The sequence below is a fragment of the Pseudophryne corroboree genome, chromosome 8 (genome assembly GCF_028390025.1).
Source record: "Pseudophryne corroboree isolate aPseCor3 chromosome 8, aPseCor3.hap2, whole genome shotgun sequence".
Taxonomy (NCBI): domain Eukaryota; kingdom Metazoa; phylum Chordata; class Amphibia; order Anura; family Myobatrachidae; genus Pseudophryne; species Pseudophryne corroboree.
Genome location: NC_086451.1, coordinates 208,643,803 through 208,657,976, shown reverse-complemented (window position 1 = coordinate 208,657,976; position 14,174 = coordinate 208,643,803). Strand labels below are relative to the sequence as shown.

At 47.7% G+C, this 14,174-nt stretch overlaps 1 protein-coding gene across 4 annotated transcripts in view; it reads left to right on the top strand.

Annotated features, from left to right (window-relative positions):
• The window catches only part of EDA2R (ectodysplasin A2 receptor), a 272,056-nt gene that overhangs the window by 114,499 nt on the left and 143,383 nt on the right, over window positions 1-14,174 (top strand). For all 4 annotated transcript variants that reach the window (XM_063937068.1, XM_063937069.1, XM_063937070.1 and 1 more), the window contains 2 exons: window positions 7,865-7,950; window positions 8,033-8,200. In XM_063937068.1, coding sequence (XP_063793138.1) covers window positions 7,865-7,950; window positions 8,033-8,200 — 254 coding nt within the window. The remainder of the gene's footprint in view (window positions 1-7,864; window positions 7,951-8,032; window positions 8,201-14,174) is intronic.

Genomic DNA, 14,174 nt, shown 5'->3' with positions numbered 1-14,174 from the left:
TATAAATATCAGAAAAAGCGGGACACAAGTGCGCCATTAAGGGGGCGGGGCTTCTTCCTCACTGCTCACGGCGCCATTTCCTCTCCGCAAGCTGCAGAGACGCTGGTCCTCCTCACACTGACAAGTACCAGGGGTACAAAACGGGGGGGGGGGGCATGTAAATTGGTGCAATATCTGTGATAGTAAAAGCGCTATAGGTCTGAGGCAATTGCTTGGTGATTTCAGACCCGTTGATTTAGTGCTGGGTTGTGAGCTGGCAAATCCCCTCTGTGTCTCTCTGACAGACTTTACTGTGGGTCTGTCCCCTATATGCCCGGTGTGTCTGTGGGTGTTTGGTGCACGTGTGTCGACATGGCTGAGGCTGAAGGCTCTTCCCAGGAGGAGACTGTATTAGGGACACAAGCGGCTGCGGGGGTGACCCTGTCGGCACCGCCGTCACCTGATTGGGTTAATGTGTTGAACGCCTTGAATGCCAATGTGGCTCTTATTAGTAAGAGGCTAGATAAGTCTGAGTCTCAGACCCAGGCATGGAAGAAATCTGTGGAAGATATGTTATTGCAAAGTCAGGTTCCCTCAGGGTCACAAAAACGTACGTTGGCCCAGTTGACAGACACTGCTACCGACACGGACTCTGATTCCAGTGTCGACTATAGCGATGCCAGATTAGATCCAAAATTGGCAAAAAGCATTCAGTACATGATTGTGGCGGTTATAGAGGTATTACATATCACTGAGGACCCGGCTGTCCCTGATAAAAGGGTCTGTATGTATAAGGAAAGGAAACCTGAGATAACGTTTCCTCCCTCTCATGAACTGAACACGTTATTTGAAAAAGTCTGGGAAGGTCCTGACAGAAAGTTTCAGATTCCCAAAAGAATTACGGTCGCTTATCCGTTTCCCTCGGCGGATAGGGAAATGTGGGAGTCACCCCCCACTGTGGACAAGGCCCTGTCACATTTGTCTAAAAAGGTGGCTCTCCCGTCACCTGACACGGCGGCCCTTAAGGATCCTGCGGATCGTAAACAAGAAACTACGTTAAAGTCCATTTATGCGACCACAGGTATGCTACTCAGACCTGTCATTGCGTCTGCGTGGGTAAGTAGTGCTATCGAAAAGTGGGCAGACAACTTGTCTTCTGAAATAGATACCCTAGATAGGGATAGCATCCTCTTGATGCTGGGTTATATCAAGGATGTTGCAACATACCTTAAGGAAGCTGCGAGAGATATTGGTCTTTTGGGATCAAAGGCCAATGCCATGGCAGTCTCAGCTAGGCGAGCATTGTGGATTCACCAATGGAACGCTGATGCTGATTCCAAGAAAAGTATGGAATCTCTACCATATAAAGGTAAAGCCTTATTTGGCGATGGCCTTGATGATTTGGTATCTACAGCTACCACGGGTAAGTCATCCTTTTTGCCTTATGTTCCTCCACAACAAAAGAAAACGCACCACTCTCAGATGCAGTCCTTTCGGCCCAATAAATACAGAAAGGGCCGAGGTTCTTCCTTCCTTGTTACTAGAGGAAGAGGTAAACGATCACCAGCCTTGTCAGGCTCCCAGGAGCAGAAGTCCTCCCAGGCTTCTGCCAATTCCACTGCATGACGTTGGGGCTCCTATGCGGGAGGCCACACCAGTGGGGGCACGTCTCAAGCTCTTCAGTCAGTTTTGGGTTCGTTCGGACCTATACCCATGGATTTTACAAATAGTATCCCAAGGGTACAAGCTGGAGTTTCAAGACCTTCCCCCTCGCCGTTTTTTCAAATCAGCCTTACCAGCTTCTCTTCCGGAAAGGGAGGTAGTTTGCGACGCAATACAAAAGTTGTGTCAAAATCAAGTTATCGTCAGGGTTCCCCAGTCGCAACAGGGAGAAGGTTTTTATTCGAGCCTGTTTGTGGTCCCGAAGCCGGACGGCTCGGTCAGACCAATCATAAACCTGAAATCCCTAAATTTCTTCCTAAAGAAATTCAAATTCAAGATGGAGTCTCTCAGAGCAGTGATCTCCAGTCTGGAGGAAGGGGATTTTATGATGTCGGTGGACATAAAGGATGCCTACTTACATGTTCCCATTTATCCTCCGCATCAGGCTTACCTGAGGTTTGCAATTCAGGATTGTCATTACCAATTTCAAACGTTGCCGTTTGGTCTGTCCACGGCTCCGAGGATTTTCACCAAAGTGATGGCGGAGATGATGGTTCTCCCTCGCAAGCAAGGAGTCATGATTATCCCGTACTTGGACGATCTCCTGATAAAGGCGAGATCCAGGGACCAGTTGGTGCAAAACGTTGCACTCTCCCTGACAGTTCTTCAGCAAGATGGTTGGCTCCTAAACTTGCCAAAATCACAGTTGATTTCAACAACGCGGTTGTCGTTTTTGGGAATGATATTGGACACAGAACTACAGAGAGTCTTTCTTCCAGTGGAAAAGGCTCTGGATCTTCAGAGTCTGGTCAGACAAATTCTGAAACCAGCAAGAGTGTCAATCCATCAATGCATTCGGTTGCTGGGGAAGATGGTTGCGGCCTACAAGGCCATTCAGTTTGGCAGGTTCCATGCCAGAGTGTTCCAGTGGGACCTGTTGGACAAGTGCTCCGGGTCCCACCTACACATGCACCAGAGGATAATCCTGTCTTTCAAGACCAGGGTATCACTCCTGTGGTGGCTGCACAGCTCTCACCTCCTAGAGGGGCGCAGGTTCGGAATACAGGACTGGATCCTAGTGACCACGGATGCAAGCCTCCGAGGCTGGGGGGCAGTCATAATGGAAGAAAACTTCCAAGAAAGATGGTCAAGTCAGGAAACTTGTCTCCACATAAATGTTCTGGAGTTAAGGGCCATTTACAACGGCCTTCTCCAAGCGGAACATCTTCTTCGAGATCTGCCTCTACTGATACAGTCGGACAATGTAACAGCAGTAGCGTATATAAACCGTCAGGGCGGAACAAAAAGCAGAGCGGCAATGGCAGAAGCCACAAGGATTTTCCGTTGGCCGAAAAAGCATACAAGCGCTCTGTCAGCGATCTTCATTCCAGGAGTGGACAACTGGGAAGCAGACTTCCACAGCAGACACGATCTCCATCCAGGAGAGTGGGGCCTCCACCAAGAAGTCTTCGCAGAGGTGACAGGTCGTTGGGGAGTTCCTCAAGTAGACATGATGGCATCTCGTCTCAACAAGAAGCTTCAGAGATATTGTTCCAGGTCAAGGGACCATCAAGCAATTGCAGTGGATGCTCTGGTGACACCGTGGGTGTTTCAGTCGGTGTATGTATTCTCTCCACTTCCTCTCATTCCAAAAAGTTCTAAAGATCATAAGAAGAACAAGGATCCGGGCGATTCTCAATGTCCAGATTGGCCAAGGAGAGCTTGGTATCCAGATCTTCAGGAATTACTGATAGGAGATCCCTGGCCTCTTCTTCTGCGCGAGGACCTGTTACAACAGGGGCCGTGCGTGTATCAGGACTTACCGCGGCTACGTTTGATAGCATGGCAGTTGAGCGCAAAATCCTAGCCCGTAAGGGTATTCCCATTTAAGTCATTCCCACACTTATTCAAGCCAGAAAAGGGGTAACGTCTAAACATTACCACCGTATTTGGAGGAAATATGTTTCTTGGTGTGAATCCAAGGGGGCTCCTACGGAAAAGTTTCGGCTAGGACTTTTTCTCCATTTTCTACAAGCAGGTGTGGATGCAGGCCTAAAATTGGGCTCAATTAAGGTACAGATTACAGCCTTATCGGTTTTCTTTCAGAAGTTCAGACTTTCGTGAAAGGCGTGTTGCACATCCAACCTCCATTTGTGCCTCCAGTGGCACCATGGGATCTTAATGTGGTGTTGCAGTTCCTTCAATCACATTGGTTTGAACCTTTACGGAAGGTGGAGTTTAAATTCCTCACTTGGAAAGTGGTCATCCTGTTGGCCTTGGCATCTGCAAGGCAGGTGTCTGAGTGGGCGGCCTTGTCTCACAAGAGCCCTTATTTGATCTTCCATGAAGATAGAGCTGAATTGAGGACACGTCAACAATTTCTACCAAAGGTGGTTTCCTCTTTCCACATGAACCAACCTATTGTGGTGCCTGTGGCTACTGACGCCTTCGCTGAGTCAAAATCTCTGGATGTGGTCACAGCCTTGAAGATTTATGTCGCCAGAATGGCTCAGATTAGGAAAACAGAGGCTCTGTTTGTCCTGTATTCTCCCAACAAGGTTGGGGGCCCTGCTTCCAAGCAGACCATTGCACGCTGGATCTGTAACACAATTCAGCATGCTCATTCCACGGCTGGATTGCCGTTACCGGAATCGATGAAGGCCCATTCTACTAGAGGGGTGGGCTCATCCTGGGCGGCTGCCCGGGGGGTCTCAGCATTGCAACTTTGCCGAGCAGCTACTTGGTCGGGGTCAAACACATTTGCAAAGTTCTACAAGTTTGACACCTTGGCCGATGAAGACCTTAAGTTCGGTCAATCGGTGCTGCAGAGTCATCCGCACTCTCCCGCCCGTTCTAGAGCTTTGGTCTAACCCCATGGTTCTATGGTGACCCCAGCATCCTCTAGGACGTATGAGAAAATAGGATTTTAATACCTACCGGTAAATCCTTTTCTCTTAGTCCGTAGATGATGCTGGGCGCCCGTCCCAGTGCGTACTGTATCTGCAGTTATTAGTTGTGATTACACAAATGTTGTGTTACGTTTATTGTCAGCATGTTGCTGCAGTTGTTCATGCCGTTGGCTTGTGTTCTGTTGAATGCCATGTTGTGCGGCATGCTTGAGGTGTGAGCTGGTATGAATCTCACCTTAGTTTAACAATAAATCCTTTCCTCGAAATGTCCGTCTCCTCGGACACAGTTCCTATAACTGGAGTCTGGAGGAGGGGCATAGAGGGAGGAGCCAGTTCACACCCTTTTAAAGTCTTAAAGTGCCCATGTCTCCTGCGGATCCCGTCTATACCCCATGGTTCTATGGCATCCTCTACAGACTAAGACAAAAGGATTTACCGGTAGGTATTAAAATCTTATTTTTACCTGATAACTGACAGTGGGGACTTGAAAAAAAAAAAAACGCTGGGTCCCACAGGACACGCTCTGACCAATCAGCAGTGCTGTCCTGTGCTTTCAGTCAATTTCATATTCCAATCGCAAAGGAAGGGGAAGAGACCATGGAGAGAGTGATCTCCCGCCCTCCACTCACTCTGTGATCCGCACGGGACCTGGCTGGAACATTAAGCCTGCTGTGTGTGGCTAGGGGATGTCATCTCTGGACAGGGATGAAATCGGTGACCTTACGCGGTGCATGTGGAGGAAGCTGTTTGCGGGGATCGTGACTGGGGAAAATGCCAGCGGTAGGTGGCAGGTCAGCAGGTGGCTGGGGGCCCTGGCACACGCGGGAGGGTGGGGGGGATCAGTCTGAATACCGAACTCCCCGCCAGGCCCATCCATGCTGCTGCCGCACAAGTTTATTCTTTCTTCAGATGCATCTGCAGTGCTGCACTCGGGGCTTCCATACCACCACACATTCCCTATCAATGCCCATCAGAAACGGATCTTCAGTGAGCTGTATCTGCAGGCTGCTAAAATACTGCTTGGTGATAAGGATGGAGGGAACCTTGGGAAAGGAGATAGGGACAAATGCGGGTCTCCAGGGAGGGATGCAGCCGGCAGCCTGCAGGCACAGAGGAGCAGCATGAACATGTGTAGGCACATACATCATAGGCTGTAGGGTACCATGCTGGTCGGCGTGGTGGAGATCAGCAGAGATGACAGTAGGAGTAGTGCAGAGGTGCCTGGGGTCTCAGTAACAGTCAGAGATAGATACTTCAGCTTATACACACTGCTGCCCTAGAGCTAGCTGCAGTGGGATCCCAGATGGGCTTGCTGTAGGGGTTTCCTGCGACGCTGTCTGGGGGTCTGAGGTGCTGGCTTGCTCTACCTGGTGCAATGTGTATAATGTGCTCTACCTGGTGCAATGTGTATAACGTGCTCTACCTAGTGCAATGTGTATAACGTGATCTACCTAGTGCAATGTGTATAACGTGCTCTACCTGGTGCAATGTTTATAACATGCTGTACCTGGCGCAATGTGTATAACGTGCTCTACCTGGTGCAATGTTTATAACGTGCTGTACCTGGCGCAATGTGTATAACGTGCTCTACATGGTGCAATGTGTATAACGTGCTCTACCTGGTGCAATGTGTATAACGTGCTCTACCTGGTGCAATGTGTATAACGTGCTGTACCTGGCGCAATGTGTATAACGTGCTCTACATGGTGCAATGTGTATAATGTACTCTCCCTGGTGCAATATGTATAAGTGCTCTATCTGGCGCAATGTGTAGAATGTGCTCTATCTGGCGCAATATGTATAACGTGCTCTACCTGGTGCAGTGTGTATAGGAGGTACTACCTGGTGCAATGTGTATAAGCGGCACTACTGTGTGGTGTAATGTGAACTGGCACTATTATGTTGCCACTCCCCTTCAGTTTTGCTGCGTGCCGAAGGTGCGCACTGTCCATGCTTTACAATATAGGAAGGGGAGCACCAATTCACTTTCTGCCGAAAGGCTCCAAAATGTCTAGTAACAGCTCTGGTGCAGAGTGTCCTGTATGCTACACATCCCAGCAGCATTGTCACCCCCTACCTCCCCCTTACAGCACTTTTGTACGGTCCAAATTAGGTATGTATTTTTATATTTGAATCATTAATAAGATTAGTAAGAACCTTCATTCTGATGGGACCAGAAAAAGACAAGTAGGACCCCAATTTTTAGAAGTGAGGGGTCGCTGGGACACGCTTTTTTTTTTGGGCTCAGCGCGATCACTGAATAATAATATAGATTCCTCTGTATCCTTGAGGCTACAAAGACTCACACCATCTGAAGATGGTGTTAGCTACCTGGGCCAGGCTCCACTATGCGAAGCTTAGTAAATATGATTTTAACAGTCCCCATAGAAACCTGCAGGGGCTGCTTTTTCTTCTGAAAACTGGGCATATCTTCTGCGGGAGATATCTGCTGCCGTTCCCTGTACATACATTAAATGGATCCTTAATATTTGTGAATACCCCACTGAAAACAGGTATTTTTTAAAGGGGATATCCCACAATTTTTTTTTGATAATTATACCTTTCAGTCTGCACAACCTGACTGTATTTTACACTTGGCTTGCACTAGGGAATGAGCTGTTTGCATTAGAAACCAGAGACTAGGGCCTGTATTGTGGCGAGTGCAGTTTGAAAATCTTACCAAAACAAATTGTCCCGTCACTGGCCTTACTTATTCACACTGACTCCTCTTGCAACAGCTGTGTCTCTTACTATGATACATTACCATCCCACACTAATATGTAGAAGTACTTAACATCGCTGATCCACTCATTCTTACTCCCTGTTCAGTTGTATAACACTCTTCTATACTGACATACCCTAATTTTTCCCACTTAACATATTCAAATTTCAATTAAATCTTCTCTAAATTCCTAACACCCCCCCCCCCCCCCACACACACACACACACACCACCAACAAGTTTGCCCAGATCCTTTGTTTGAGCTTCTAGTTTTGCCACGTAAAGTGACATTAGACACCATTATTAGCTGTACTTGATGATGGCAAGCAGCACTGCTGCTCCTCTCTATTTCTACCAATCTAAGGGGTTTGTTCATGAAGCATTAAAAAGTGTGGAGAAGTGAGCCAGTTGAGAAGTTGCCCATGGCAACCAATCCTCATTGAAGTAATATACCATACCATACAGTTGCACGGTGCAGCTGATCCACAAGCTCACTTCACTCTTTTCACTGCTTCATGAATAGACCCCTAAAACATTATATACACATATATTTTTCTATACTGAAATTCAATACTTTTTCTGTTGTTTTTCAGGTTCTATAGTAAAATCCGGATAGGCGGTCTTCAGGAGCTAGAATGCTTCCCATGTACGTCTTACACACTTCGTACAGAGACTCAGTGTAAGTTTCCGGAGCGTTTGGAATAGAATTGAAAATGTGGCTATTTTGGTGATCTTGATCTTGAATACTGTATGAATTTTAGGTTACCCTAGGCCTGGGAACAATCAGCCAACCAGCACTGCCCCTCCTCCTCAGGATCCTGTCATTCTAGTGGCTGTTATTATGGTGGCTATGGCATTAATTTTGGTTGCCTTGGTGACCTTCTCGATCATCTGCTGTGGACCCTTCTTCAAAAGTCAGTGCCAGAGAGGTGAGTGACAGCAAATGTCCATAAATGGGAGGAAGCCAATAAGTAATTATAGATACACAGATAGCTTTACAACATTTCATTCTTCTGATGGCACAATACAATGCATATGATAGAGCATATTAGTTTCACCGGCTTCATCTAGGGGGGCTGATTCATATGTTTTTTGGCACCCATTTTTTTTTTTGCTCGTCATACCTAACAGTACTGGGTTTAGCTGTGCAAAGCAGCTAAACCCCACTAAAGCACTGGCCGTGACGCAGATAGTGCCATTTCTGTGCCCAAATGGGACACTTTTCTCACATTTCTGCTCGCCACCTCAGGAGAAATGTGTCTCCTGCAGCTAATGGGCTCCCAAACGGAGCAACAATTGAATTACTCATTGGACGCCCATTGTACTTGCTTTTAATTAAATGTATATATATCATTGCATTATTTTTAGTAAATTGATATTTAGACTCAATCAAGTCATACAGGCTGAATGTGCGCAGAACCAAATACCCACAAGTACAGAGCTTGTTTTATCTATGCACTTTCTTCCAATCGCATTGGAGCATGTTTGCTAGAATTTTGCTGAATATTTTTTGGTCAGTGCAAGGGAATAGGTCCATAAAATGCAGGATCTTCAGGGGCCTCCTGTTCTCAATGATACAGTACATGAACGTACAGGTAATGTATCTCTCCTTAGTGGATTATGATTAGAGAGGCCAATCCTGGGATCTGCAGTATCCTGGGATTTTCAGCAAAAAACGTTGGGATTTGAGTCCTAGGATTTGTCTCTAATCCCAGGATCTTTGGAATTAAGGTGCACATGTGCACATCTGTTTTCAGCCAGGGCAGTGCTAAGCACTAGTACTCGGCTCAGACGCTGCCTGTCCCCAGGCTTCCTACAGCATGGCTGTGTGGCTTGTCACGCTGTGCAGCCCCAAGCAAGCCTGACCCTTAAAGATCCGCATCCACCCGCACTGTGTGTGTGTGGAGTAAACTGTGGGCGGCCAGCTTGGTAAGCGAGGTGGCCTTCAGCGGCCGTCTGGCGACAGTGAGTGGCACACTGTCATTGTCTGAGCAGCGCCTGCGGCCTGACTCTGGGACTGATGGCCGTGACTTAAGAGAAGTGGAGGAGTACCATGGTGGGAGTCACTATGTACCTGTGTTGTAGTCTGTACCTGGAGTCACTCTGTACCTGTGTTGTAGTCTGTACCTGGAGTCACTCTGTACCTGTGTTGTACTCTGTACCTGGAGTCACTCTGTACCTGTGTTGTAGTCTGTACCTGGAGTCACTCTGTACCTGTGTTGTACTCTGTACCTGGAGTCACTCTGTACCTGTGTTGTACTTTGTACCTGGAGTCACTCTGTACCTGTGTTGTACTCTGTACCTGGAGTCACTCTGTACCTGTGTTGTAGTCTGTACCTGGAGTCACTCTGTACCTGTGTTGTACTCTGTACCTGGAGTCACTCTGTACCTGTGTTGTAGTCTGTACCTGGAGTCACTCTGTACCTGTGTTGTACTCTGTACCTGGAGTCACTCTGTACCTGTGTTGTACTCTGTACCTGGAGTCACTCTGTACCTGTGTTGTAGTCTGTACCTGGAGTCACTCTGTACCTGTGTTGTACTCTGTACCTGGAGTCACTCTGTACCTGTGTTGTACTCTGTACCTGGAGTCACTCTGTACCTGTGTTGTACTCTGTACCTGGAGTCACTCTGTACCTGTGTTGTAGTCTGTACCTGGAGTCACTCTGTACCTGGAGTCACTTTGTACCTGTGTTGTAGTCTGTACCTGGAGTCACTCTGTACCTGTATTGTACTCTGTACCTGGAGTCACTCTGTACCTGTGTTGTACTCTGTACCTGGAGTCACTCTGTACCTGTGTTGTAGTCTGTACCTGGAGTCACTCTGTACCTGGAGTCACTCTGTACCTGTGTTGTACTCTGTACCTGGAGTCACTCTGTACCTGTGTTGTACTCTGTACCTGGAGTCACTCTGTACCTGTGTTGTAGTCTGTACCTGGAGTCACTCTGTACCTGTGTTGTAGTCTGTACCTGGAGTCACTCTGTACCTGTGTTGTAGTCTGTACCTGGAGTCACTCTGTACCTGTGTTGTACTTTGTACCTGGAGTCACTCTGTACCTGTGTTGTACTCTGTACCTGGAGTCACTCTGTACCTGTGTTGTACTCTGTACCTGGAGTCACTCTGTACCTGTGTTGTAGTCTGTACCTGGAGTCACTCTGTACCTGTGTTGTACTCTGTACCTGGAGTCACTCTGTACCTGTGTTGTAGTCTGTACCTGGAGTCACTCTGTACCTGTGTTGTACTTTGTACCTGGAGTCACTCTGTACCTGTGTTGTACTCTGTACCTGGAGTCACTCTGTACCTGTGTTGTAGTCTGTACCTGGAGTCACTCTGTACCTGTGTTGTACTCTGTACCTGGAGTCACTCTGTACCTGTGTTGTAGTCTGTACCTGGAGTCACTCTGTACCTGGAGTCACTCTGTACCTGTGTTGTAGTCTGTACCTGGAGTCACTCTGTACCTGTATTGTACTCTGTACCTGGAGTCACTTTGTACCTGTGTTGTACTCTGTACCTGTAGTCACTCTGTACCTGTGTTGTAGTCTGTACCTGGAGTCACTCTGTACCTGTGTTGTACTCTGTACCTGGAGTCACTCTGTACCTGTGTTGTACTCTGTACCTGGAGTCACTCTGTACCTGTGTTGTACTCTGTACCTGGAGTCACTCTGTACCTGTGTTGTAGTCTGTACCTGGAGTCACTCTGTACCTGTGTTGTACTCTGTACCTGGAGTCACTCTGTACCTGTGTTGTACTTTGTACCTGGAGTCACTCTGTACCTGTGTTGTAGTCTGTACCTGGAGTCACTCTGTACCTGGGTTTTACTCTGTACCTGGAGTCACTCTGTACCTGTGTTGTAGTCTGTACCTGGAGTCACTCTGTACCTGTGTTGTAGTCTGTACCTGGAGTCACTCTGTACCTGTGTTGTACTCTGTACCTGGAGTCACTCTGTACCTGTGTTGTACTCTGTACCTGGAGTCACTCTGTACCTGTGTTGTAGTCTGTACCTGGAGTCACTCTGTACCTGTGTTGTAGTCTGTACCTGGAGTCACTCTGTACCTGTGTTGTAGTCTGTACCTGGAGTCACTCTGTACCTGTATTGTACTCTGTACCTGGAGTCACTCTGTACCTGTGTTGTACTCTGTACCTGGAGTCACTCTGTACCTGTGTTGTAGTCTGTACCTGGAGTCACTCTGTACCTGTGTTGTACTCTGTACCTGGAGTCACTCTGTACCTGTGTTGTACTCTGTACCTGGAGTCACTCTGTACCTGTGTTGTAGTCTGTACCTGGAGTCACTCTGTACCTGTGTTGTAGTCTGTACCTGGAGTCACTCTGTACCTGTGTTGTAGTCTGTACCTGGAGTCACTCTGTACCTGTGTTGTACTCTGTACCTGGAGTCACTCTGTACCTGTGTTGTACTCTGTACCTGGAGTCACTCTGTACCTGTGTTGTACTCTGTACCTGGAGTCACTCTGTACCTGTGTTGTAGTCTGTACCTGGAGTCACTCTGTACCTGGAGTCACTCTGTACCTGTGTTGTACTCTGTACCTGGAGTCACTCTGTACCTGTGTTGTACTCTGTACCTGGAGTCACTCTGTACCTGTGTTGTAGTCTGTACCTGGAGTCACTCTGTACCTGTGTTGTAGTCTGTACCTGGAGTCACTCTGTACCTGTGTTGTAGTCTGTACCTGGAGTCACTCTGTACCTGTGTTGTACTTTGTACCTGGAGTCACTCTGTACCTGTGTTGTACTCTGTACCTGGAGTCACTCTGTACCTGTGTTGTACTCTGTACCTGGAGTCACTCTGTACCTGTGTTGTACTCTGTACCTGGAGTCACTCTGTACCTGTGTTGTACTCTGTACCTGGAGTCACTCTGTACCTGTGTTGTACTCTGTACCTGGAGTCACTCTGTACCTGTGTTGTACTCTGTACCTGGAGTCACTCTGTACCTGTGTTGTACTCTGTACCTGGAGTCACTCTGTACCTGTGTTGTACTCTGTACCTGGAGTCACTCTGTACCTGTGTTGTAGTCTGTACCTGGAGTCACTCTGTACCTGTGTTGTACTCTGTACCTGGAGTCACTCTGTACCTGTGTTGTACTCTGTACCTGGAGTCACTCTGTACCTGTGTTGTAGTCTGTACCTGGAGTCACTCTGTACCTGTATTGTACTCTGTACCTGGAGTCACTTTGTACCTGTGTTGTACTCTGTACCTGTAGTCACTCTGTACCTGTGTTGTACTCTGTACCTGGAGTCACTCTGTACCTGTGTTGTACTCTGTACCTGGAGTCACTCTGTACCTGTGTTGTACTCTGTACCTGGAGTCACTCTGTACCTGTGTTGTACTCTGTACCTGGAGTCACTCTGTACCTGTGTTGTAGTCTGTACCTGGAGTCACTCTGTACCTGTGTTGTACTCTGTACCTGGAGTCACTCTGTACCTGTGTTGTAGTCTGTACCTGGAGTCACTCTGTACCTGTGTTGTAGTCTGTACCTGGAGTCACTCTGTACCTGTATTGTACTCTGTACCTGGAGTCACTTTGTACCTGTGTTGTACTCTGTACCTGTAGTCACTCTGTACCTGTGTTGTAGTCTGTACCTGGAGTCACTCTGTACCTGTGTTGTAGTCTGTACCTGGAGTCACTCTGTACCTGTGTTGTACTCTGTACCTGGAGTCACTCTGTACCTGGAGTCACTCTGTACCTGTGTTGTAGTCTGTACCTGGAGTCACTCTGTACCTGTGTTGTACTCTGTACCTGGAGTCACTCTGTACCTGGAGTCACTCTGTACCTGTGTTGTACTCTGTACCTGGAGTCACTCTGTACCTGTGTTGTAGTCTGTACCTGGAGTCACTCTGTACCTGTGTTGTAGTCTGTACCTGGAGTCACTCTGTACCTGTGTTGTAGTCTGTACCTGGAGTCACTCTGTACCTGTGTTGTACTTTGTACCTGGAGTCACTCTGTACCTGTGTTGTACTCTGTACCTGGAGTCACTCTGTACCTGTGTTGTACTCTGTACCTGGAGTCACTCTGTACCTGTGTTGTACTCTGTACCTGGAGTCACTCTGTACCTGTGTTGTACTCTGTACCTGGAGTCACTCTGTACCTGTGTTGTACTCTGTACCTGGAGTCACTCTGTACCTGTGTTGTACTCTGTACCTGGAGTCACTCTGTACCTGTGTTGTACTCTGTACCTGGAGTCACTCTGTACCTGTGTTGTACTCTGTACCTGGAGTCACTCTGTACCTGTGTTGTAGTCTGTACCTGGAGTCACTCTGTACCTGTGTTGTACTCTGTACCTGGAGTCACTCTGTACCTGTGTTGTAGTCTGTACCTGGAGTCACTCTGTACCTGTGTTGTAGTCTGTACCTGGAGTCACTCTGTACCTGTATTGTACTCTGTACCTGGAGTCACTTTGTACCTGTGTTGTACTCTGTACCTGGAGTCACTCTGTACCTGTGTTGTACTCTGTACCTGGAGTCACTCTGTACCTGTGTTGTACTCTGTACCTGGAGTCACTCTGTACCTGTGTTGTACTCTGTACCTGGAGTCACTCTGTACCTGTGTTGTACTCTGTACCTGGAGTCACTCTGTACCTGTGTTGTAGTCTGTACCTGGAGTCACTCTGTACCTGTGTTGTACTCTGTACCTGGAGTCACTCTGTACCTGTGTTGTAGTCTGTACCTGGAGTCACTCTGTACCTGTGTTGTAGTCTGTACCTGGAGTCACTCTGTACCTGTATTGTACTCTGTACCTGGAGTCACTTTGTACCTGTGTTGTACTCTGTACCTGTAGTCACTCTGTACCTGTGTTGTAGTCTGTACCTGGAGTCACTCTGTACCTGTGTTGTAGTCTGTACCTGGAGTCACTCTGTACCTGTGTTGTAGTCTGTACCTGGAGTCACTCTGTACCT